Below are 25,476 nucleotides of genomic sequence, written 5' to 3'. Positions count from 1 at the left end.
TGTATGTGGAGACAGGGTCCTTGCGGAGACGGTCAAGTTGGAATGAGGTCATGAGGGTGGGCCCCAATCCAGTTAGGACCGGTGCGCTTCTTCAAAAGGGAAATCTGCACCCCGACCCACAGGCACCAAGGCAAGACGACGTGAGGACACGTGGGGAGAAGCTGTCCAGGTGACGGCAAACGCCGAGATCGCCGGGCCAGGTCTACAGGCCAGCGAACAACAACACCTGTCAGTCGACACCAGGAGCTAGAAGAGGCAGGGAAGGATGGTCCCCAGAGCCTTCAGAGACGGCGCGGCCCTCCTCACTCGGCGCTTGTCGTCTCCAGAACTGTGTGAGAGTGAGTCGCCATCGCGCTAAGCCATCTGGTTTTGGAACTTTGTCACAGTCGTCCTTGGAAATGAGCATCTCAGCCATGCCCAGCTTTGGGGCCTGATGCCTTAGTCCTAGAGGAACTTTGCAGGTCTGATAGGCTACGCTGAGGCTAGCTAGGCGCAGGAGCTGAGCCAAGAAAAACAGGGCTGGCGGCTCGAGCCTGGCCCGTGAAGTCCATCCGGCCTGGGAAGGGCTCGTGAGCGCAACGCAAGACGTGATCCCAGCCAGCACAGAGCACGGACAAGCCATAGTCCTGCCCACCTGTTCCAACCCACTGATCCGCGAAACTCCTGCCCCGGGGAGTCCTGAGTCACACTCTAGAAAGACGGAACCTCTCCCTCCCGCCTGGCACAGGTCCTGGTTAGCTTTCTGCCCCCCGTGGCAAGGACGGGATGGAAATGCAATCTGATCTAGCGGGAAAAGCGCTCGCCGTGGAGTCAACCGGACCTGGGTCAAAGCCAGCTCTGCCACTTGGTCGCTGTGTGACCTTGAACCAGTGCCTTTCCCTCTCTGGGACATGGTTTCCTCAACAGTCAAATGATAATAAAACTGCCACATTGTAAATGCCAACCCTGTTCCCAGGACCCAGGGTGACGGCAGGAATAAGAAACATAAGATGAGAGTCTAGAGCCTGCCATTCTGGCCTCAGCCCCGCCTCTGGAGTGGCCCGACCTTGAACAAACACCCTAACTTCTCTCTGGCTCTGGTCCCTCGTCAGCAAAATGAGGAGGAAAATAATAGAAACGCAGACCAAAATCTGTGTACATAGATATCCACCATGTACAAGTTATGACCAGGAATACTGGAAACAACCTAAATATCACACGAACGGTACAAAAGATATTGCGAAATACCGTGCAGCCATTTAAAGCGATGACTTTTCGGCAACATTTTATCTTTTTTCTTAAGACTTTTTTAGCTGAAGCATAACAGACACCTAACGTTATATCAGTTTCAGATGCGCGACACGATTCGATATTTGTACACACTGCGAAATGATCACCATGATACATCTAGGGCCAACCGTCACCACACAAAGTTATAATTTCTTTTTTCCTTCTGACAATGAGAACTTTTAAGATTCACTCTTCTGACAACTTTTACGGGGGGCTACCATATCGACTGTAGTCGCCATGCTGTACATCACATCCCCGTGACTTATTTATTCTATACCTGCAAGTTTGTATCTTTTGAGCCCCTTTAACCCATTTTCTCTACCCCCGACACCCGTCCCCATTGGCGGCCTCCATTCTGTTCTCTATATCTACGGGTTTGGTTTTTGCTTTTTAGATTCCACATAGAGGACATAGACATAATCACACATTCTTTCATCCGTTCACCCCTCAGTGGACACTTAGGTTGTTTCCATACCTTGGCTTTGTAACTAACGATGCAATGAACATGGGGCTCTCTTTACATATAGCTTTTCAAATTAGTGTTTTTGTTTTCTTTGGACAAACACCCAGAAGTAGAATCGCTGAATCACAAGGCAGTTCTCTTTTTAATTTTTCGAGGAACCTCCATACTGTTTTTCCACAGTGGCTGCCCCAGTTTACATCCCCACCAACAGTACACCAGGGTTCCCTTTTCTCCACATCCTCACCAACGCTCGTTATTTCTTGCCGTTTGCTTTTAGCCGTTCTACCAGGTGTGGGGGGATAGCTCATCGTGGTTTTGGTTTGCACCTCCCTGCTGATGAGTGACGTTAACATCTTTTCATGTGGCTGTTGGCCACCTGTATGTTTTCTTTGGAAAACTGTCTGTCCCAAGTTTCTGCTGAAAAACCTGCCTGTAGTCTTATGAGCGTCCCCCTGTATGGAACACATTGTTTTTCTCACACTACTTTTAAGATTCTATCTTTGTTTTTAACTTTTGACATTTCAATTATAATGCATCTTGGTATGGGTCACTTTTTGTTCGTCTTGGTTGAACACGCATCTCTGTGCTTTCTGGACCTGGATGTCTGTCTCTTGCCCCAGTTTAGGAAAGCTTTCAACCTTTATTTCTTCAGATAAGTTTTCTGCCCCCTTTCCCCTCTCTTCTCCTTCTGGGACATCTACAATGCAAATGTTATTCGGTTTGATGTGGCCTCATAGGTCCCTTAAGCTATTTGCATTTTTTCAAATTCTTTTTTCTTCTTGCTGCTCTGAGTGAGTTCCACTGCCCTGTCTTCCAGATCACCGACCCCTTCTTTGGATTCGAGTCTGCTGCCGAACCCGCCAGTGTATTTTTCAGTGCAGTCACTGCATTCTTCAGTTCTGTGACTTCTGTTTGGTACTTTCTTATTGTTTACGTGGGGTTTTTTGGGAAGTTCTTACTGTGTTCATCCCTTCTTCTCCCAAGATCAGTGAGCATCGTTAGGACCATTACTTTCAACTCTTTATCGGGTAAATTACTTACTTCCATTTCATTAGGGTTTTTTTTTTCCCCTTGAGGTTTTATTTTTAAGACCCAGGGGTCAGGTGCCTGATGTGGGGCACAAACCCCTCACTCCTCGAGGAGAAGCTCCAAATTTGTGAGCAACTTCCTCACGGCGGGTCTCTGCGTCGGGGGTGAGATTTTTTGGCCAGACAGCATCTCTGCCTCTCCGACGCATCTCAGTGAAGCCCTTTTACCGTTGGATGGAAGCAGCTATTCTGCTACAGTTCAGGTCTTTTTCAGAGGGCATTATTCCATATGTAGCGACAGATTCAGTGTATCCATGGGAGGACATTAAGTTCAGGATCTTTCTATGCTGCCATCTTGGACTGTCCTCCTGAACCATTTTATTTTATTTATTTTTATTATTTATTTATTTTGAGAGAGAGAGAGAGAGAGAGAGCGAGCACAAGCAGGGGAGGGGCAGAGAGAAGGAGAGGAAGAATCCCAAGCAGGCTCCATGTTGTCAGCTCAGAACCCGATGCGGGGCTCGAGCTCACAAACTGTGAGATCAGGACCTGAGCGGAGACCAAGAGTCCGACGCTTAACCAACTGCGCCACCCAGGCAACCCCCTGCCCCGGGGACCATTTTAAATGAAGCTTGTAAGAGCCAACTGAAAATATCAGAATACACAGCTATATAACATGATTCCAAATACGCAAAAAATGGCAAAGAATTAGTGAAATCTTTTGTCTGTTGGCGACACTATTGCATGGAAACGGCTAGATGGGTTTTCATCAGGTATGAAGGGTATATTTGGGATTGTCGGACCTAAAGTAGATTTCTGCGACACATGTAAGATTCACTTTGGGGAGCCCTGAGAAGTCCCTCAAAAAGATGGACAGTCATCTTTCAGAGCATGGGAGAAGGAGGCCCATAGGAACCCCAGAAGGAAAGGCTAAGCCCTGCAAATGAAGAAATATGGACAGAGAAAACAAACCCTTGTTCCAGCGTGAGCCCCACGTGGAAAATCCCAAGAGCAGACACTCCAAACTTCAGGCACCCTTGTGTGTGGCTGAGCAGTGCGTTCAAGGGTGAGGAGAGGCCAGTCCTGGTTGAAGGGCCTCCCCGGAAATACCAAGTCAGATAGAAAGCATGATGTCGTGTACCTCAGCATGTTAACAGGGCTCCTACGGCTTGGGGGACCGTGGGCACTTTTTGTTGCCTTCTTTACAAACCTTTACGTTCTCCATGGAGGCATGGCTTTTATAACCAGAATGAAAGTTAATGTAAAATAAGGCTTACATCTGATACGCTTTGTGTCTCCTCCCACTCTGTGTGTCTTAGAATCCCTAGACCCCAAAGTTGATGGACTTCAGAGCTCCAGGAAACCCTAAGGCAGCGTCCACGGGCCAGTCAGAGCTGCCATATTGACCGGCGTTTGCCACAGACACCGCCCTCCGCTCACCCAACACTCATTCCTCCTTCTTGATCACCGAATGGCCAGCACTTCTGTTTGGGTGACAAAGCGCCCAGTTACAGGTGCTGAAATAAGTTTCTAGGCTCGGGATGGGGCTGCTCCTCCCCTAGATGCCAAGGCAACAAAGCGAAACTTAGATTAAGTTTCCAGTCCCTGTAAATGCTCCACTTGGCCAGAAACGCAGGATATCCAGTCCACGATGCCCAAACACCAAGCCAACCCTGGGCCTTCTCACCCCAAACAAGGCTGACCATCAGCCAATCAGATATTTTCTATTTGTCTTTTCCCTCTTTATTCTTTATCCTATTAAACCATCCTGCCTTCGGCCCCATTTTGCAGCTCTCCAAAAGGAGGCTGTCCACCTCAGGAAGTCTTAAATAAAGTTTGTTTGTATCATCTAAATTGTCTTCTTCGATCACTTTAACACAGGGTTACCTCTACGATTGGTATAAACCAATCCCGGCAACCCCATCACCTTCAGCCAGTGATTGGGTCAGGGGTGGTCATGTGACCTGGCCTGGCCAATGAGATGTAAGGAGAGTCTGCTGGGGCTTCTGGGAAAGAGGGTTTGCCTCCCTGTTGGAAATGGTGAACGGAGAAAGCCTTTTTGCCCCCTTGCCGTTCGACAAGATGCTGTCCGTGTGAAGATGCAGGCTTGCTGTGGTGACAGCCATCTTGGGGCCATGAGGGGACATGTGGCTGAGAGCTAGAAAGAGCCTGGGTCCTGGAAGACGCTTGTTGAGCCATCAAGCCAGCTCTGGGACCACTTGGGGGTCTCTGGGTTTGAAGCTACCGTTGGTCAGAATTTCTGCCACATGCGTCCCAGTTGATACGCACGCAGCAAAGGGAATGACCTAACATGCTCTCTCTCAGAACGGCTCTTGCTTCCACCCGGGGACCGTCGGCAGGAGGGTCCTGAAGGACGGGCTGTGGGAGGGTCAGTAGCAAGTCCTAGGGGGACACCAGGGACCAGCCTTTGCCTTCTACCCAGGAACTGAGGACGACGGTAACATTTCCTGTGCAAACTTAAGACTTGCTAGGCAGGGTGCAGTGACCTTTACCCAGATACTTGGAGGATCCAGGGACACGCCTTTCCCTGGAAGAACGGCTCCGGCGTCACGCCTGGCTGCTGGCCTCCTCCCCACCCCCCTGCACCGGTCAGCCCTCCTGGCAGGCTCACAGTTACCTCGACCTGGGGCAGGAAGGTGTGAATGGAGGGCAGGTCCGGCAGGCTGGCGGTGATGTCCAGGAGGCTCTGGGCCAGGGCCGTCCACAGCTGCAGGTCCTGTAGAGGCCTCTGGAAACGCTGCCACAGCTCCGCCCCTGTGGCATTGCGCAGCCTGGCGCTCTTGCCCTTCATGCTGAGGAGCCACGGAGAGGCCGAGAGAGGAGAGAGCGGGGTCAGCCCAGAACTGAGGCCTCTCCCGAGACCCCCAGGGAGCCCAGCACGCACCGTCCCCGCGGTGGGCTCTCCCCCACCCACGGGCTGCCGGGAGTGGCTCTGGGGCCTCGGAGGTCTCTCCCTCTGGATCAAAGCCCACCGGGCGCCAGCCAGTGCCCAGACAGACTTGCGGCCCAGCTTCGTGGCCGGAGAACCTCAGGCCTTGAAGAGGAATCACGGATCCCCTAGCCCGGAACCGCCTACCCCCAGGCACCCGTGCAGAAGCTAAAGCAAACTCCCTTCCTGAGTAAGAGACCCATCGTCCTAGGCCCAAATCATTTGTTAGACATAATCTTTCAGATACGATGTCCAGCACCCGGTCATAGATGGCCAGCACGGAAAACCTCACCAAGAGGAGCTGGAGGGAAGGGAACACCCTTGGCCACCCTGTGCACGGGATATTTGGGTCCCTGCCACCACCTGAGTGCCCCCCAGGGGATCCGGGCCCCTGCTCTGATGTACAGACACGTCGCAAGGGAGGAGGCCCCTGAGTTCGGTCTGAAGGAACCCCTGGGTCAGGCAGAGGGACAAGAGGTGCTCCGGAGGCGGGGACAGCGGGCCCCCCGGCAGCGGGACAACCACGCAGCCACGGTAGCTACAGACTGCAACCCTACACGTGGGGTGGAGACCTGACCCACTGTTCTGGGCTCGGCCAGGAAACTGGAGCCCCCTGCTCTGCCTGAGCCCAGAGCCCAAGGGGGAGGTAGAGGCCGGTCTGAAGATGCTGCCACAGCACCACGTGCAGGCTGGGCGGGGGTGGGGGGGGTGGGGGGGTGACCGTTGCAAAGTCCTCCCTTTGGGCCGTTACTTGTGGACCCCTCCCCAAGGCTAAGCTGCCCAGAGACTTAACCCAGCCAAGTCCAGCCCTCCTTCTGGGAACCAAATGCCAGTCGTGGAGGGGCGCAAGAGTTAGCAGGTCGCAAGAGGAAGCAAGCGCACCTCCCAGAAATGGCTTTAGATGAGGCTGGAAGGCCCCGTGAGCGTCAGGTTCGAGGCATGCCCGAGTCCCGCCGCCCCCAGCCTGCCCGGGTACCTCTGGTACTCCTGGAGAGCAGCGACCACGCTGTCGGAGAGCGGCTGCAGGTCATGGGGGTAGACGATGAGCTCCTTCAGCTGGGCCTGCAGCCGGGTCGCCCGGGGCTCCTCCGCGGCCAGGGCCGCCCGCGTCGCCTGCGGCACAGGGAGGAAACCAGAGGGGCGCGGGAGGTTCGGTGACGGGGCGTGGGCATGGCCGGTGGGAGTGGGCTAGCCTGGGAGAAAACTGTCACCAAGGGCAGGGACTGGGGTCCCTGGGAGCTCGGCGCCCGCTCTCCTGCTTCCGGCTTCCTGCCTCGAACTCAGCATTTGCTCTCGCTGAGCCGGCTCTTCTCTACGATCACTGGCCTCCCAGTGGTGCCGTGAGTGCCTCCACCTAATAATACAAGTAACTCGTGTCTCGGGAACACCAACTCCGTGCTGAGTGCTCTGGCCGTCCGCCACGTCCCCATTTTCTACACAAGGAAACGCCACCTGGGAGTTTCCGATGGTTACAGAGCAAGTAAACGGCGGACCCGACAGGGAGCTGGGCCCTCTGGCTCTTCACGTGACTCTTCAGCACCAGAGGGAACAGTGATCTAAAGATGCTTTGTGCTGAGCACTCCCAAACCGCGGGACTGACACCAGACACGGCCCCTTCCTGCTGCCCTGGGAAGTGCGGAGTTTGACCCTGGCCTGGACTCCCGCCAGGTGCCACGCTCACTAGGAGGCGAGACGGGGCAGCAGAAAGTGCTCTGGCTTTGGCATGACACGGGCTGAGCCGGAAACCCCCCTCGACCCCTTCTGAGCCGTGCGACCTCGGGCTGTTCCCTCATTGGTAAGATGGGGCCACCCCCCCCCCCCTCGCCGAGCCCCTCCCCAGCTGCCCCACGTGCAACCTCGTGCCTTGGTCCAGACCCCCATTCACAGGGACTAGAGGCAGCTCCAGCCACGCTCGGTGATGGAGGGACCACAGGTGAACCGTCACCAGTTTGGAGCTGGAGAGCAAGCTCCGATAGAGGGGTCGCAAGCAGCGGTCAGTGGCAGGCTGGCACACTCTAGAGGCAACAGAAGGTGGAATCTGCCCGGACGGTCTTATTCAGTCTCAAAACTATCCTTGTCCACATTCAATTATTAGGGAAATGTGATGAAAACTGTACAGGGTTTCATAGAAGATGAGGACACGATCGGCGCGTGTGAACCGGCTCCTTCCAAACCATTCACAAAGAAACTCCACACCAGAGCGCCCGGGAAGGCTGGCCAGCCTACAGACAGGCAGGCCCTCGGCCCAGGCAGGGCAGGGGTCTGCGGTGAGGACCAGGATCACGGGCTGCCTCAAGAGAAAGGCCCGTGCGGACCACAGAGAGGTCACGCGTCAATGTGGGGCTGTGCGGGTCACCGGAATATCCAGGGACCAGGGAGGGACCATCTGGGGACCGCGGCGGGAAGGCTGCTGGCCCACTGTGCCGGCCCGGCTAAGGACTGCCCCTCTCTGGACACAGCTGCCTCCTTATGGAATCAGAGGGGCCCCTTCCAGTCCAGCCGTGTCATTTCTGCACCTATGATGGAGGCGTCTTTAGTTTCTGGATCGCTGGGACGTCCGAGGGGGGCGCTCTGTGAGGCCACTCTGATGGACTCTGCTTTAGCCACAGAACCCCTCTGAGTTCAACCTCGGCTGCCGAAAGTCTCCCTGAAGTGCACGAACGGTCCCGGCCTGGTCCGCGTAAAGATGTCACAAATCACCCCCGGCCCCCAGTTCTCCGTGTGGAAGGGTCTTGGGACTGTCGGCAGAGAGATCAGGAGGTGGTCACGGCCAGACTGAGCCCCGATGTCCTCATTCCTGGTCCTTGACTCTCTTTATGCTAATTTCCTAAAACCGGGAGTCTGAGCTGGCAGTTAGAGGCATGTCATGTTGAGTCAGACTGTCTGGGGCTAAGTTCAGACCCCTGCCTCCACCTGTAGGGTGCATCACCACAGGCAAGACTTAAACTCCTTAGTTGCCTCAGTTTCCCCATATATTAAAGGGGATCGTGGCAGTGCCTGCCCCCCCCTCCCCCCGCATAGGGTTATACAGCACTCGGCACATCGCAGGCTGGGTAAGTACAACCCCACTATGTCGGTTCGAAAGACGAACGCCTCTCTCACAGATGCTTTCTTTATAAGTCGCGCTTTCAACCGCGGTCCTGACATCACCCGCTTCTTCGAACTTTGCCTGTTTCTCAAAAGAGGGAAGAGTCCAAATTTCCTTTTTGGTGCAAGAGAGAAAGGCTGTGCTCTACCTTTCCCCTGCTCTGCTGGGCCACGGGGGCTCCCAGCCAAAGCAGGTCGGGCTGCCCGGCGGCCACGGACCTGGCCTCATCCCAGGGCACCCAGCCACTCCGAGGGCTGGGCTGGAGGAGGCGAGGTGTCTGCTCCTCGCTATAAACCACATCATAAGTGCAAACAGCCACTGTGCGAATGCTCATTTAAGAGCCAAAGTCTTCAGTGATAAATGCCAAGCTTCTCTTTCACCGATTTCGGTGAGTCATGGCTTGATCATAATTGAGGGGCCACTGGCCTCGGGGCGGGCAGAGAGCCTCCGCAGGGATGCGGTCGCCTCGGCCTCAGGAAAGGCTTCCTGAAACCCAGCTGGGCACAGACAAGTAGCTGTCGCGGTGGAACGGTGGCAGGGCCTTCCGGGCCTTGGCTCCCGAGTTTGCACTTTGTGACCCTTATCCCTTATCTTGTGGTAAAAGCCGGTACTTTCCGAGCATCGACTTTGGCAGGTGCTGTGCTAAGCACTTTTTGAGTTTTCACCGGTTCGTCCCTGTCCGTGTATAACTGAGGTTAAAGTACTTCTCCCAAGGCCGCCCGGTTAGCAAGAAGAGAGAGCAGGATCTGGACCCAGGCAGTCTGACCCCAACGTCCCCCTGCCCTTGGCCGCTGCGCACGCCAGCTCCTCCTGAGCCGAGGCGGACAGTCCGAAACAGGAAGTAGTTCTCTTTGCGCTAAGTTGATCACCGCAGTGGAACCTCGTCTACTACGAGGCTCAATGAGCCCTAAAGGGTAACTGCTTTCTTTCTACCCACACAAAAAATATGTTTGCATTTGGGCAAGCGTCGGAAGGAAGAGAGAAAAACAGAACAACAATGCAGAGCGGAGGTGGGATCCGGGTAGCTTGTCTTTGAAAACATTTTCCCTGATGGCACTGACGTGGAGCTAACCCGCTGAGCTAGTAAGTGAAGATAGGCGTGAGGGAGGATGTTGACCCTTGTTGGAAAAAAACCTCTCTGTCCGTAAGTCAGACCTCCCGGGTGTGCACATGCGTGGGAGGAAGGCGACCGTGCTCTGGTCGGACGTTGTGTCTGGGTTGGAACCCGCCCCGCCCTCCCAGGATGGGCACCGTTGGCTTGGTCTCCCTAGAACCCCATCGTCTCTACGCGAAGAACCTTCCCTCTGACCTAACTCTCCCTGCTCTGGGCTCAAGCAGTCCACCCCGCATCCCACCCCGGGGCAAGGGAATGGCAGACCGAAAGGCAAGCCACCTCTGGTCTTATTTACCCACAGACTCCTCGAGTGGTCCTGGGGATGTTGAGGGTAAGGGAAACCTCTCCAGACCTCGGTTTCCTCATCTGGAAGATGGGTACAAACACCCAACTTGTGTACTACACCCAGGGAACTTAGATCAAAGATCTAGAAGGCCCAGAGTAAACGTGGCTAAAGCTTAGCATGACTCTCTCCCCCTGCAGAGGAGCTCCGAGGCACACATGTCACCTGGACAGTCCCTGTCTTAGCCAAACCCCACTTACCGAGTAGAGTCTCCAGCGGGCCACCAGCTCGTCCTCGGTCCCCGCCTTCGCCGCGGGCTCCAGACCCTCCTCGGCCAGCCTCTGAAGGTCCTTCCTGAACTCTCCCAGCTCGGCCTCTAGCTGCCGCCTCTGCTGCTCACAGGCTCCCACGGACTTGAGCAGGCCCTGCAGCCGCTCCTCCTCCTCCTCCCAGAGGGCTCGCAGCTTGTCCAGAACTTTCTGCATCTCCTCCAGCTCCTCGGTGATCTTCTCCGCGCCCAGAGGAGAGGTGTTCTGGATGACGCCTGCAGCCTGCTCCTCCAGCCTCCTCAAAGACTCCTTACCCCGCGGGAAATCGCCAGCGATGTCCTGAAGGGGGTGGGGGGGGGGTGGACGGATGGGGAAACGTACAAGGGGAAAAAGACATCACGTGCTGCATTTTCCAGAGCCCCTGGCATGTCACGCTAAACACGAACTCCTGGATGAGAGCCAGACGCGCCTTTCCAAGGGGTGGACTGTCCGCCTTAATCGCACTGACTTGCCACAGGAGGACGTAATTCCCTTCCCGCGACTTTTACGGCCACTTGATTAAGTCGAGGAGAAAATCTGGGTTGGGTGTTTCTGCCTTTCACCCTCTGTGACGTTTGTTGATCTTCCCTCGTAACAAAGACAGAGGCAGCCTCGGGCTGGGAGCCTTCAGCTGGAGTGAGTATGGAGCCAAATAGAACCTAACGACCCCGTTGGGTTTCGTTATATTTATTTGTAGGGTTATCTACGAATGCCGAGTGAGCAGCGGTTTTCCATTCACGACAATGACAGAACTTTTCCTTTCATACAAATATTCATTAGTCTTCCATTTAAAAAATTTATGTAGGCACCTGCAAGTCTATTTTATTTGCAAGTGCCTTCCAAATATTTTCCTTTTTTGTCGCAGCACAATTGCATGGAGTAAGATACATAGATCTTAAGCACTACTATTCAAAGAGTTTTGAGAAATATGCACACCCACGTAGTGCACATTGTTACCAAAATATAGAGCATTTCTAACATCCCAAAAGATTCTAGAACTCCATGTATCTGAAAGCATTGGATATATTATCTTTTGAAACTGGCTTCTTTCCACGTCGTTTTTTGGATTCTTCCATGCTGTCGTAGGTCTTAGCACTTCATCCTTCTTTGTTGTGAGTAGTATTCCTTTATATATAGATACAGACATGGACATGTGATTTATAGCTAATCTATATCTATATCGTCGATATCTCTCTCCGGTGCCACAATATGTGAATCCAACACTCTGCTGATTAAGATCTGAGGTGTTTTCAGTTTGGGACTATTACAAATAAAGTTCTGACGAACATTCTCACACTACTCACATAAGATTTTGGGGGGTGGGATGTCGTTATTCACTGGCTTTTAAACAAGAGTCAACCTACATACAAATATTAAATAAATGGTACAGGTGCTGTAGATCTGTGGCAAAATTTATAAAGTAGTCCCCGAATTACTGCACATACTCTAACAGTCCCTTTATGGAGGAAGTCAGAAGCTCATTCAAGGTCACAGCCATTCAGGAAGGCCGGAGTGGACCAAGCCTGTCTCCACTGCAGGCCTGATGCCTACACCAGGGCTCCTTACCCGCGGCACGACCGACACCTGCGGTCGGACAGGTCCGTTGGGGGGACTGTCCTGCCCGTCACAAGGTGCATAATAGCACCGGATCTGGCCTCCACCCGCTACATGCCAATAGCATTTCCGCCCTCCGTGGTAACGACCAAAAAATGTTTCCAGATGTTGCCAAGTGTCCCCCATTTGAGACCCACTGGTCTAGACCACGCTGCTGTGACCTTGGGTTTCCAAATGCCCCGCTGGCTCGGAGGTTTCTGTAAAGCAGCCGAGGCCCCACACCTACTGCGCTAGATTCCACACGTCTCCTCGTGTGCGCTCTGCGTGCCGGGGCTCTTGTATCCCCTGGGGCCCCCAGCACATCCCAGTAAATAAACAACACAGAAGCCCAGTAGCTGAGCATTTCCTCAGGGGACCCCTCTGGTAGAGACGCGGTCAAGTTTACCTGCAGCGCGCAGAGACGGCCCTCGGTGGTCAGTTTGCAGTTCCGCCCCAGGCAGCTGCTCACCTTCTCCACCACCGCCTTCAGCCACAGCTGGAACTCGTCCACGCCTGCCTGGAAATGCTCGTGCTCCCGGGTCACCTGCTCCAGCAGGCCCACTCTGTCCTGTGGGAGGGGAGGACGGTCACCACCTATGCAGGTCCCCAGCCCAGGCTGCCCTTGGCCTTCAAGGCCTACGTGTGTGTGTGTGCGCGTGTGTGTGCGTGTGTGTGCGTATGTGTGTGTTTAGGGGGTGTGAGATACAGCCGACCGCCTGCCCTTTTGCCGAAGATAAAGACATCCCAGTGGCTCTTCTCCACCTTATTAGCGGTAACCCAAGAGACTCTTGGTCAGAGCATGTCCACACTGGGCCCACCAACTCTACAGCTGGCTTTCTTTCCTGCCGTGTCCGGGGAATGGGACTCAAGACAGGGGTATTTAGGGGCATCTGGGTGGCTCAGTTGGTTAAGCGTCCAACTCTTGATATCGGTTCATGTCATGACCTCACGGTTTGTGAGATCGAGCCCCGCATCGGGCTCTGCACTGACAGCATAGGATTCTCTCTCTCTCTCTCTCTCTCTGCCCCACCCCTTGCTTGCATATACTCTCTCTCTCTCTCTCAAAATAAATAAATAAACATTAAAAAAATGACAGGAACAGGGGCACCTGGGGGCTCGGTCGGTTAAGCATCCAACTTTGGCTCAGGTCATATATCATGGTTCGTGAGTTCGAGCCCTGCATTGGGCTCCGTGCTGACAGCTCAGAGCCTAGAGCCTGCTTCAGATTCTGTCTGTCTGTCTGTCTCTCTCTCTCTCTCTCTGCCCCTCCCCCGCTCACATTCTATCCCTCTCAACGATAAATAAACATGACAGGAACATTTAACAACTCCTGCTACACAACGCTATCATTGGAGCACTCACCAAGGTGCCGGGAGCACCCGAGGAACTTTTCGTACATTGTCATCTCACTGCGCTCTCCTGACCACCCAATCAGGTGGCACCATTATTATCCCCGTTTGACACATAGGGAAACGGAGGCACAGAGAGGCGCCTCAGAAAGCACTTGCCCAAGCTCACCTGGGTAGGGAAGGACCAAATTCAAACCCAGAAGGCCAGACCGGGCCAACGGCATCCGTGCCCCACGCCGGCGGTGTGTGCAGCGCGTGCAAATACACAGGAGGCCGTCCCCCCTTCCTCACGGGTCCGGCACTGCTGGCGGCATGGGCTGCAGTCACCTCGGTTTTCAGACAACCCTACTCTAGTCCTCGCCACACAGGGGCAAGATGGCGTCCCGAGCGGGGCTGTCATCTGAGAAATAAATGCCCCTTCTATCAGACCTGTGTGCCCAGGAACCGTTTCTCAAACACGCCCCTGATCGCAACACCATTTCTCTCAAGCCCTCCATGGCTCCCCGCTGCCCGCAGGCCCGGATCCAAGTGCTGCAGCATTCTGGTCAAGGGCAGGACCAGATGTGGCTGTGGCCTTGCAGTCAACACCCTGGGTTTGGAGGGTTTGCCCGTGACTTGAACCCTGGCCTGCTACGTGCCCGCGTCTCTCTGTACGTGTGGTTAATAACAACCCCACCTCACTATGGCGCGGTGGAGTCAAATGAGTCAGAACTCACGTGACCCCGGAACCGCACTGGGCAGCTCGAGTGGGCAAGGGAGCAGTTCTGCCCGGCCACGCTGACCTCCGGGCCCCACAGCCTCTCTGACTTGGCCCGCTGCCCCAGGCTGACTTAGCAGCCTTCCCTTTGTCCTGTGGTTCCCTTCTGGCATTGTCCATGCCTCCCCATCCGCTGGGAGAGTCAAGAGCTCCCTACACACCAGGCGGCCCCTTGCTGACGTCCCCCCCAGGCTCTGTGAATGAGTGCTTCCCAAATGGCAGGAAGATTCAACACTGAGTGTGGCCGCTGGAGGGAAGTTTTCAAGGAGGGTCAAGAAGAGGGAAAGGGAGGGCCTCCATTTACCAAGCACCTGCCGACGTGCCGGGAGCGTGACAAGCTATCTCACACTTAACCGTCACCACGATGCCAAGCCCTCCCGCTACACGGATGTCCAAGCCGAGGCTGGGAGGTCACGTAGCTCTTGAAGGGCCTTCTGGACAAGAGTTTAATGGCAGGTGCCCAACTCCGAAACCACTGCTCTAATCCAGGGGTTGGCTGGCGGTGGAGAGTAGACGTTTTCGACGTTAGCCACCATGCGGCTTCTGTTGCAGCCGGTGATGCGTTCCTTCCGTTGTGCCACAGGCTGCCACACACAACCACGTAGAACAGGCCTGTGTTCCAGTGAAACTGAACTATGGGCACTGAAATGTGAATTTCATAGCATTTTTCCATGTCCTGGAAGATTCTGCGTTTTATTTCCGGCCATTTAAGCGGGCAGAAACCATTTCTGGCTCCCGGGCCACGCAAAATCAGGAGATGGGCTCGATTTGGCCCACGGGCCATCAGTAGCTGGCCTCCGCTCTCAGCCGGGAAGCAGGCTGTGTCCAGGAGTTCGCTGGCCCTCTACTACAAAACCTGGTCAAAAGTGCTCCAAAGGGAAGCACGGACAGACGCTCGGGTTCAGAAAACTTCCCCGCTCTTCGTACATGCCTCCCCTGCCCTTTGAGAAAGTCCTCACCAAACCTGAAAACACGGACTAATTCGTTTAAATTTGCAACAGCCGTGGCAGGGAGGAGAAGACATCCCCGCTTTGGAGATGGGGAAACCGAGGCACGGGACCGAGTCCTTCAGCGCAGAGCTGGGAACCTCCCACTCAGGGGAGCGTGGCCCGGAGAGCAGCGACCGCAGTGCCCCGCGGGGTCCGAATTCCAAGCACGGACCAAGAGACGGAGGCCACCGCCACCTCCTTCGTGACTCCCGCGCCGGCCCCCCTTCCCGCGGGGCTGTCTGCATCCGTCCAAACCCTCCCAGAGCCTCCGCCGTCCCCGGGAAAGGCTCATTTATGAAACGAAGTGGGTCAGGAATAACAAGCAGAGAATAAGCGCCGGGCCCCTGGTCGACGCTGCCGGTGATAGATGTCGTCGCGCAGCAAAGGCTCCCCCGGAACGCGCTGGCCGGCGGCCCCGTGTGTGAGCGATGAGGTGCCAGCACTCGGGAAGCCCAGAGTAAATAAAAGCCTCCGTGATCGTGAGCAGGCCCTCGGAGAGCAGCGTGGCCCGGCAGGGCAGGCGTCCAGACGAGCCCCGTGCCAGGCGTAGCGATCACAGCGCACAATTCAGCCGCTGCCGGCCGGCCGCGTCGCAGAATGACAGGGGTGACGGATGGCGGGGGGCGGGGGGGGGGGGTCCTCCACCTGCCCCCATCAGACCAAACAACGAAACCATCTGCGGCGGGCAGGGTTGTCGGGAACGTCCAAACCCCACCAATTAACAAGGGCGGCGAGGACTGATGTCTCCGCAAGCCTGCGCCGGCCGGTTTGATTCATGGCCCAGATGCCAGACGCACCCGCCTCCTTTGAGAGGCGCCCAGGGGAGGCAGGGAGGGGGAGGAGGCGGCTGCTGTGTGCCTGGCCCTTCAGAAAACGTACCTGGTGGATTAAAAACACTCATAGTACACCAACAGGACCCCACTGGCGGCCAGACTGCTCTATTCTTGACTCTCAGTGTCTGGGGCTGACGCAGCCCTATTGTCCCCCCCACTCCCGGGCTTGGCCCGCTGATCTAGTCCCCGGATCTCCCTGCCGCGGGTGGTCACAGAGGCCACGGGTCCAGAGGTGGCCCCCACGGCGCTCCTGGGCTCCCGTGCCCCTCCACACCAGAGGCTTTGCTAGTTAACATATCGGAAGTCAAAAGTGGATTCTCAGAGGTGAACACAATGGCCCGTTGACTAGCTTGAGAAATGTTGAAACGGGCTCTCTCGTTGGTGAAAGTCAAGGTATTCATACACACAAGGTCTGCAACGGACTGAGCTGTGTCCCCTAAATCCATAGGGTCAGGTCCTAACCCCTAACGTGATGGTATTTGGAGGTGGGGCCTTTGAGAGGTGACCGGGATCACGAGAGGTCATGAGGGTGGGGTCCCCATGATGGGGTCAGTGCCCTTATAGGAAGAGACAGAAGAGAGCCTACTGTCCCCTGTCCCCATCTTTCCGCCATGAGAGCAAGAAGGCAGCCATCTAGGGGTGCCTGGGGGGCTCAGTCGGTTAGGGGTCCGACTTCAGCTCAGGTCGTGGTCTCACAGTTCGTGAGTTCGAGCCCCGCGTCGGGCTCTGTGCTGACAGCTCGGAGCCCGGAGCCTGCTTCGGATTCTGCGTCTCCCTCTCTCTGCCCCTCCCTCACTTGTGCTCTCTCTCTCTCTTAAAAATAAACATCAAAAAAGAAGAAGCAGAAGAAGAAGGCAGCCATCTACAAAGCAAGAAAAGGCCCCTCACCAGGAATCGACTCTGCCAATACCTTGTAGACTTCCCAGCCTACAAAACTGTGAGAAATAAATTTCTGTTGTTTAAGCCCCCCAGTCTACGGTGTTGGGTTACGGCAGCCCGAGCGGACTAAGGCAACACCACAGAGAGCCACCCTGAGACAGGCCTGGACGCCTGGGGATTCTTACATGGCCCCAGTCCTGTCCCTGGGCTGGGGGATTTCAGCTGCCTGCTTCGGGATGGCCATCTTATCTGCCTTGAGAGAGCCTTTCGCGCAAGGTGAGGCCTTCATCAAATGTCCGAGGCAGGTGACTAGGAGGCATCTGGGCCGCGGAGAATCTTCGGGGGCCCCAGCGGACATACAGAGTTCCCTACCCTGCTTAGGATGGAGTTCGAGCATTCTCTTGTGGTCTAGGGCTGGCAGGAGGGGCTGTGACCCGGGGCTTGGGGTCTGGGGCTCTACCCCATTTTACTAATGAGGACCGTGGGGTTGGCAGTTAAATCTCGTTGAGGGCAACGCCAAAGTTAGATTTTCTCAGTAGCTCCTCAGTCTTCTGAAGGTCAAGGTCCCTTCTAGAATCTGAAGGAAGCTGCGGCTCTTCTCCCCAGCAAAATGCACTCACGCCGTCCTTACACTCTGGATCCCCCGCTCTCCTGCCCTGCGAGCTGGTCGCTGCCTCCTAGAAACCTCTGGAAGCAATGTGCTCCCGCCTCCAGGGTCTCCACACTGCCCACTCACTGCTGCCTTCCACTTTCTCAGCCGGACCCACAGCAGCTCGGGCGGTCCGGGCTCCTCCCTGACGGGCACAGGGGACAGGACCTGAGGCACCACTGAGGGAAGACCCCACCTTGCGAGTCGCCTAGAACTTCTGGGTCTCTCTCGCGGGACAATGGCGTCTGCCACTTACATGGGTTTTTTTTTTAGGTCCGCAAAACGGGCCCAGTTCGAAACCTTCGCTCTCCACCACACGAGAAGGCTGGGGGGACCAAACGAGGTCAAAGACATGAAGAGACTTGGAAAAGACAGCAGTCGTCAACGAGAATTGTGATGTCTATGATTTTTTGGACGCAGCGAGGGGAGGGTCCCCTAGCAGCGACTGTGAGAATCTCTGAGGTGATCGTTTGCACACGTGGGCCAGGACTGGTGCTCACCCGGTGCCCCTGGCACGCCCCCTCCACACACACGTGTACACATGTATACACACACACACACACACACACACACACACACGGGCCAAACTACTTTCCATTTCCCGTCCTCCGCACATTTCGCGGAAGGCTCTCTGCTGATTGACAGGTGCACCTGTTTCCTGTGAAGTCACAATGAGGCCACGGGGGCAGACACCTTCTCTGCCCGGCCCCAGGGGCCGACCTGGAGAAAGAATCGCTGTTAAGCCTACCCTTGCCACTCGGGACTTGGTGAGGGCCAGCTGGCTGCTGCGTATGTGAGAGCCAAAGTCCACACCCGCCTTGCCTGTCCATTCTGGCCCCTGCACAGCTGCCCCAGAACCTTCCGCCGCTTCCCTGGGTGGGAGGGGGGACGGGGCTCGGGACTTGTGAGCCTCCAAGCTGAAGGGCAGGGCTCTCATTCATTCAATAAACAGCTTTGAGCACCTGCTCAAAGCTCCATTGTTGTTGCTATTGGTTCTCACTGCTATTGGGGGCCGAGGTGTCCTTTATGTGGGGAAACCAGGTGCCAGTTTTCAAAGAACTCCCTTGTGAACTGCCAGCAGGTAGGGCGAGCTGCCCTGAGGCCACACAGCTGGAAAGCTGGCAGAGCCTGGCTTGAACCCAGGCCCCTTCCCAAGCATTCAAGGACCAGAGTCCTGTTCTTGCTAGTGCGTTCTCAGATCTCTGTCCATTACAGGTCTGTTGCCCTTAAACCGTAATCACGAAGGAGCCAGCAACACGGCAGACTAGAAAGCCTGGGCACCCTTCCACGATAGACGGCCAAAACGGCTGCATAAAATTTAACATGCGTTGTTTACATGCACATACGGAGGTAAGTGACGTCACGTGGACGACACGCAAAGATGTTACAGGTTGCTAAACTCACTTGTGTGCTTGAGGTTTTCCTGGGTTTAAGGCTCCGGTTGGAGGAGGAAGTAAGGCTTTGGGCCCAGAAGCAAAAAGGCAGAACCCTCAAGGGGCTGCGTCCCCCACCGTCAAAGGATGAACTAGAAAAATCTCCCCCTACGCACAACCCAGGAAAGAAGTTCGGGTTTCGGCGTGGGCTCTGGGGCAAAACCCAAAACAAAACAAATGAAAGACTAATCGCCTTTCAGAGTGTGGAGCCAGGGGCCTCTCGCATAATTTTGGCTTGGGGTTCAAGTTCAGACGCAGGAATCCCCCAGTCAAGAACACACTGATGTAAGCATAGGAACCATGAAGGTGAATTCCCGGGGGAGCCTGGCTGAGGGAAACGCCAGCCACTCTGAGCGTCAGGCCCCAGCCACGGGGGTCTGCAGATAAAGTCCTGCTTAGCACGAGCTCACAGCCCAGAACCGCAAAGGCCCTAAGGCTCCACCACGACAGGAGACCCGATAAATTGCAGCGTCAGGCTCCGAAACTTCAGCTACTCGAACCATCTGATGGAGACTGTAAAATACGTACACTCGGAATGATTACAGATATAACCCATACCCGGAAGGTGGGCAAATTTTACACGATGCGGAACAGAACGGTGAGTGTCATAAAAACCCGATTAGAATTCCTTTGCAAGATACTAATAATTGAACTTGATAACTCAGAGGACCGGTTAAAAATCTCCCCCTACGCACAATCCAGGAAAGAAGTTCGGGTTTCAGCGCGGGCTCTGGGGCAAAACCCAAAACAAAACGAAGGAAAGACTAATCGCCTCTCAGAGTGTGGAGCCAGGGGCCTCTCGCGTGCTTCATGGGTAGACAGTGGTGGATAATGGATGCACGGGGAGACAGAGGCGGCTAATGGACGCACAGGTGAAGACAGAGCCCCCCCCCACCTCACGCACCTGGGCTTTGGCCTTCACCGCGGCGTACTCGGCCTTCATCCTCTTCTGGGCATCTTCGTCCACACTGGGGTCCCCGATCCTGTTGAACAGGGAGGCCGCCTCCTCCAGCAGCCGGTCGAGGAGCACGGCCTGGTTGCCCACGTTGTGCAGCAGGACCCGGGCGTGGCTCAGCTGCCACTGCTTCTCCTTCAGGCCCAGCTGCAGCTCCACGGGCAGCTCCAGGACCACCATCATCTTCTGGAACCAGCGGTAGAACTCATCTCGAGCCAGCAGGTACTCGCTCCAGTGCAGCCACACCCACTCGATGCGGCTGTGGACAGAGAGCAGGGGGCCGTGAACGACCCGCCCACCTGGCCCCAGGGCCGGGCAGCCGCCCCCTCCCCAGTACTCGTGGGGGGGTGGGGGGGGGGGCGTGGGCAGGAGTGCAATGAAATGACACTCTCTCTGGGCCTCAGGGTCACCTGGGCAGCTTGACGACCCTCCAGGTTCGGGGCCCTACCTCAGTGTGGTGGGAGTGTGTCTAATAATCGACACAGTGCAATAGTGTCTGGGGGGCTTGTGGCCGTTCGGTGGGGCAGAAGGCTGGGGGGGCCTACGTGTGGGTTCCAGAGGCGCCATGAGCTTGCTGCATAACCCTGCCTCCTCGCCTGCCTCGGTTTCCCCGTCCGTAACACGGAGACGGCCCCATCTCTCCAGCCCACGTCAAACGACTTTGCAATTCCAAGTGAGAGGGTTTGAAAAGCGGAAAGCACAGTGCAAAGTCGCCCCAGCCACTCAACCTTCTGGCTTCAGAGCGATGGAGGGGGTCCTGGCAGCTGCTGGTCCCTGAGGGCCCTACTGTGCCTCGCTCTTGACATCTGCTTCTCCTCTTCTGTCTTCCTGACAGCCTTCATCGAACGCTTGATTATACCCGTTGTCCAGATGAGGAGCCTGGGGCTCAGAGAGCTCAAGTAACTTTCCCAAGCAGGTCTGCCTAACCCCCCATCCCTCCCTGGCTCTCGGGGGCAGCACAGGGTCTAGGCTACGTCGCCAGCCAGGCAACAGGGCCACTCCGCCATTCTGCTGGGGGACGAACACATGGCGAGTCTACTAAGAATTTAGTGTTGGCAAAACCTGATGGACTCCCACTGCCATTATCATCATTAAGCTCGATTATAATTAGAAAGAGGCAGGCAGGGCTGGCGCACATCCCAAGAGAACATCCTGTTCCCAGCAATTCCAGGACCGGAGAAATGTCCCCGGGGTAGAGGCCCCAGGACAGCGCGGTGCTGGACGGACGAGGAGGGTCAACAGAGGCTGCGAAGGCCCGGCGGGGCCCCCAGCCGCCTTACCTGTGACAGTGGGTCATGTAGGTGACCGTCTCCTCCCACTGGGCTTTGATGTCCTTCAGCTGGGCCAGGATCTCGGGCTTCTGGCCGTCACGGCAACACGCCAGGAGGCCCTCCGCCGCCCGCAGCACGACGTCCACCTTCACGCGCCCCTCCGGCTCCAGCTGGCATATTTTCTGTCGTGGACACAAAGGCCGGTTTCCAGGGGTTAGACAAAGCCACGAGCAGGCAGAGCCTTGGCGTTAACGGTGGCATGATGGAAAGAGCCGGGACTTTGAGGCCAGAGGGGCTGGGGTTCGAACGGTGGCCCTTGCAGCTTTCTCCTGTGACCGTGGGTGGCCGGCTAAAGGCCCTGAGGTCGGAAGCAAGGCACTGACGAGGGGAGCACAGAACCGTGGAGCCGTCTGCTGGCGTAAGTCCCTTCCCTTTCCCACTGGGCCGCTTCCGGCTGTGTGAACTCACACACGTCTCGCCATCTCCCTGGCCTCGGTTTTCTCGTTTGTAAAATGGGGTTATTCGTAGTACCGAGCTCCCAGATTTTTTTCAGTATTAAGTGAGAAAATGCAACGTAGGGGCGCCTGGGTGGCTCAGTCGGTGAAGCGGCCGACTTTGGCTCAGGTCGTGATCTCGCTGGGTTTGTGAGTTCAAGCCCCGTGTCGGGCTCTGTGCTGACAGCTCAGAGCCTGGAGTCCGCTTCAGATTCTGTCTCTCCCTCTCTCTCTCTCTCTGCCCCTCCCCTGCTTGTGCTCTCCCTTTTTCTCTCAATAATAAGTAAATAAATGTAAACATTTTTTTTAAAATAAATGAGAAAACGCAAGGTGCACGTCGCGGTGTGTGGGGCTGTGAGAATCTGCCTCTCCGGTCTCCTGCAGGGAGTGGGCTTGACCCAGGGCCCCAGCCGAGGCTCCGGAATTCTCTCTGAATTTGCAGTTCGCACCGAGGCCTTGCTCCCTCAGCTGCTCCCACCAGTGACCAAGCAGGAAGAGGAAGGCAGGCCTGTTCCCCTGTGGCATCGGGCTCTTCTGATGGGTGACTGGTCCAGGAGGCCCCACGGCCTTGCCAGACTCCCACAGAACCACACCGCGGTCTTAGACACTCCCTGATCTCCTGGATTGGGGGTCAGACCTGCGTCGGGCTGACCTCACCCCTCCCAGCCTTCCTGGGCTCCCAACCTGTTCTCTCATGGAAGTTTCCCTATCAAACATCTCGTGCGTTTAGTCTCATCTTCGCTTCAGGCTCTGGGAGGACCAACACGAATATACAACGTCTAGCAAGTAGCATATTTCTGATTAACATCAGCTCTTGTCCTTATTACCTGCCGTTATTTAGTTCTTTGGCAACTCAAGCGTGGTCTCTGTAGGAAAAGTACAATTGGATTCCAATTCCAGAGCCATTCCCTCCTACCTGCTTGACCTTTGTCACAGTACTTCGATTCGCGAGGCCTATGAAATGGGGGAAGAGGGCAGTTACACCACCCAGGGTTCCAGGAACGTTCCGCGAAGCCGAGAGAGCCCTGGGCACACCGCCTGGCCCAACACTAACAGTGTTCGCTCTCAGTAACGTCTTTTCATACCTTTGAGCCCTCTTTACTGACAGCACATTTGCCTGAAGTTCAAGCTCTATTCCCCAGCCTGTCTCCCTGGGAGGCTGGCAGCCAGCCTTCCCTGAATGAAGTCCCAGTGGGCCGGCCGTCTCTGACCCTTCTCTGTGGATGGCGCAGGGGTCGGGGAGGGGGGAGCGAAATGCTGCTTCAATGATAGCTCTGCGACCCCAGGCAGGTTGCTTGATCACTCTGGGCCTCCCTCTCTTACCCTGAGATTGTGATAACAATGCCTGCTTTGTCTACCCCATAGGGTTCTAACATTCATTTGTGAAAATACAGTTAGTTAAAACATCGATGTGTCAGCATACTTCGTAAACGGTGGGGTGTAAAAGGTGTAGATCCTTTTCCGAGATGTGCGAGTGAGCAAGGGTGTCAATCCTTTCTGTTGCTTCACGTGAGACTGGTTAGCGATGACGGCGACGATGATGGTAGAAAGGGACGTCCCCTCCTACCTGTGTTATCAGAGTGACATTAAACAAGCTCCTTCCACACAGGCTCTCTGCGGTCTATGAGTGTGTGTTTGGGGGTGGGGGGCAGATGAGAGTGGAGAGCGGGGAGATACCCCAAGAAGGGGAAAGCCGTTTTGTTTGTTGTTTGAGCCCGGCCGAGCGGAGGGATGTAGCAGGACCCCGCAGGGTCACGGCTGCGACGAGAATCCGACCGAGACCCCAAGTGCCGCTCAGCACAGGCAGCGACGCAGAAGACAAAGGTACTATGGCAATTAGTGTGGACCAAAGGCCCGAGGGCCACTGCGGGATGCTCTGGGCTGCGCGAGATCACCCACCCGCCGCATGGAACATTTCACACCACTCAGGAGTGGGAGCCCCACAGGGCGGCTGGGGAGGAATTTCTTGCCATCCCGCGACATTCAGCTTAAGGACCTGATATTTCTGACACCCAGCGCTGAGGAACAGACCGCAGACCCACCCTCCCAGCTAGCAAGACGCACGCCGCGGAAATCGCAGTTAACAGACAAGGGCGCTGGGAACCCACGGAAACCTTGAGCTTTGCAGGGCTGTTCTCTGCAGCAGCCAGAGAGGCCTCCTTTCTGCCTGCTGTCCAGAGGAGGCTCGGTCAGAATCCAGAATCTAGGGAGCCAACGGCTTTGGGGAAGGAGCTGCATTCGTTCTCTCCGCCACGCCCCGAGGGAGCCAGCTGGGCCTGGAAAGTCCCCATGAGGACAACGGCCCCTTTCCCAAAGCCTCGTTTCCTGATCGTGTGACCTCCTCTAGGCCTCTGGACTCTTGCTCCCCTGACTCCTGCTCGGAGACGGGCAGGCCGGACGGGGGAGACTCGGCAGACGCCCAGCTCCCTGCCCTTCGCAGGGGAGTGAGTCTGCCGCTTTCCTGCCAGAGACAGAAAAGCCGGCCAGCCCCAAAGGCTGGCAGAACACCAAGCCCTACCTGGCCCAAAGCAGAAACATCTGCCCCCAGACCGGAATATCAACCAATGGGATGTTTGCTGGCGGCCGGGGGGCCAGGAGGCCAGAGGCCGTGGCCACGCTGGCAAATCCAGCTCTCCAGAAGTAGTTTCCACCTTTCTTTGCCGCAGTCATGACTACGCTCTTCGGCTGGCGTGAGGTTCCTTTAGAGCTGATCACCAGCAGGATCAGGAGTGCTTGGCAGGAGGGACGAGCCAGCTGGGACGGGGTACAAAACTATTCTGACTGGAAGGAGCCAATGAGGCCAACAGTCAGGTGGGGGGTGGATGGAGGGAAAACTTTGGGGAGAAAAGAAAAGATAGATCAGGAAAGCCGGAGGGAGGGGGTTGGTCAGGGCTTTCCATCAGTGCAGCCAAGACCAGGGAGGCACTGCGCTGGGTACTGTGCTTGGCACTAGATGGGGCACTGAGCTGAGCACTGCACTGGGTACTGTGTGCAGTGCTGTGCTGGGTACCGAGTTGGGCACTGCTGGGTACTATGCTTGGTACTGGGTGGGGTACTGAGCTGAGCACTGCACTGGGTACTGTGTGCAGTGCTGTGCTGGGTACCAGGTTGGGCATTGTGATGGGTACTATGCTTGGTAGTGGGTGGGGTACTGGGGTGAGCACTGCACTGGGTACTGTGTGCAGTGCTGTGCTGGGTACTGAGTTGGGCACTGTGCTGGGTACTATTGCAGTGCTGTGCTGGGTACCGGGTTGGGCACTGCTGGGTACTATGCTTGGTAGTGGGTGGGGTACTGAGCTGAGCTGGGTACTATGCTAGATACTATTCTGGGTACTATGCTGGGTACTATGTGCAGTACTGTGCTGGGTACCGGGTTGGGCACTGTGCTGGGTACTATGCTTGGTACTGGATGGGGTACTGAGCTGAGCTGGGTACTATGCTAGATACTATTCTGGGTACTATGCTGGGTACTATGTGCAGTACTGTGCTGGGTACCAGGTTGGGCACTGTGGTGGGTACTATGTTTAGTACTGGGTGGGGTACTGAGCTGAGCACTGCACTGGGTACTGTGTGCAGTGCTGTGCTGGGTACTGAATTGGGCACTGTGCTGGGTACTATTGCAGTGCTGTGCTGGGTACTGAGTTGGGCACTGTGTTGGGTACTATGTGCAGTACTGTGCTGAGTACTGAGTTGGGCACTGCTGGGTACTATGCTTGGTAGTGGGTGGGGTACTGAGCTGAGCTGGGTACTATGCTAGGTACTATGCTGGGT

At 55.8% G+C, this 25,476-nt stretch overlaps 1 protein-coding gene across 7 annotated transcripts in view; it reads right to left on the bottom strand.

Annotated features, from left to right (window-relative positions):
- The window catches only part of SYNE3 (spectrin repeat containing nuclear envelope family member 3), a 104,080-nt gene that overhangs the window by 39,773 nt on the left and 38,831 nt on the right, over window positions 1–25,476 (bottom strand). For 6 of the 7 annotated variants that reach the window (XM_047080156.1, XM_047080157.1, XM_047080155.1 and 3 more), the window contains exons 3-8: window positions 21,221–21,393; window positions 19,890–20,199; window positions 12,503–12,664; window positions 10,456–10,803; window positions 6,687–6,823; window positions 5,399–5,573 (exon numbers count right to left, since the gene is read on the bottom strand). In XM_047080156.1, coding sequence (XP_046936112.1) covers window positions 5,399–5,573; window positions 6,687–6,823; window positions 10,456–10,803; window positions 12,503–12,664; window positions 19,890–20,199; window positions 21,221–21,393 — 1,305 coding nt within the window. The remainder of the gene's footprint in view (window positions 1–5,398; window positions 5,574–6,686; window positions 6,824–10,455; window positions 10,804–12,502; window positions 12,665–19,889; window positions 20,200–21,220; window positions 21,394–25,476) is intronic. The other variant, XM_047080160.1, reaches the window with a different exon arrangement.

This window comes from Lynx rufus, unplaced genomic scaffold (genome assembly GCF_022079265.1).
Source record: "Lynx rufus isolate CCGP_SWC_20201006 ecotype Redwood Valley unplaced genomic scaffold, mLynRuf1.p SCAF_17, whole genome shotgun sequence".
Classification (NCBI taxonomy): domain Eukaryota; kingdom Metazoa; phylum Chordata; class Mammalia; order Carnivora; family Felidae; genus Lynx; species Lynx rufus.
Note: the sequence above shows the minus strand (reverse complement) of the source record. Positions and strands in the feature narration are given on the sequence as shown.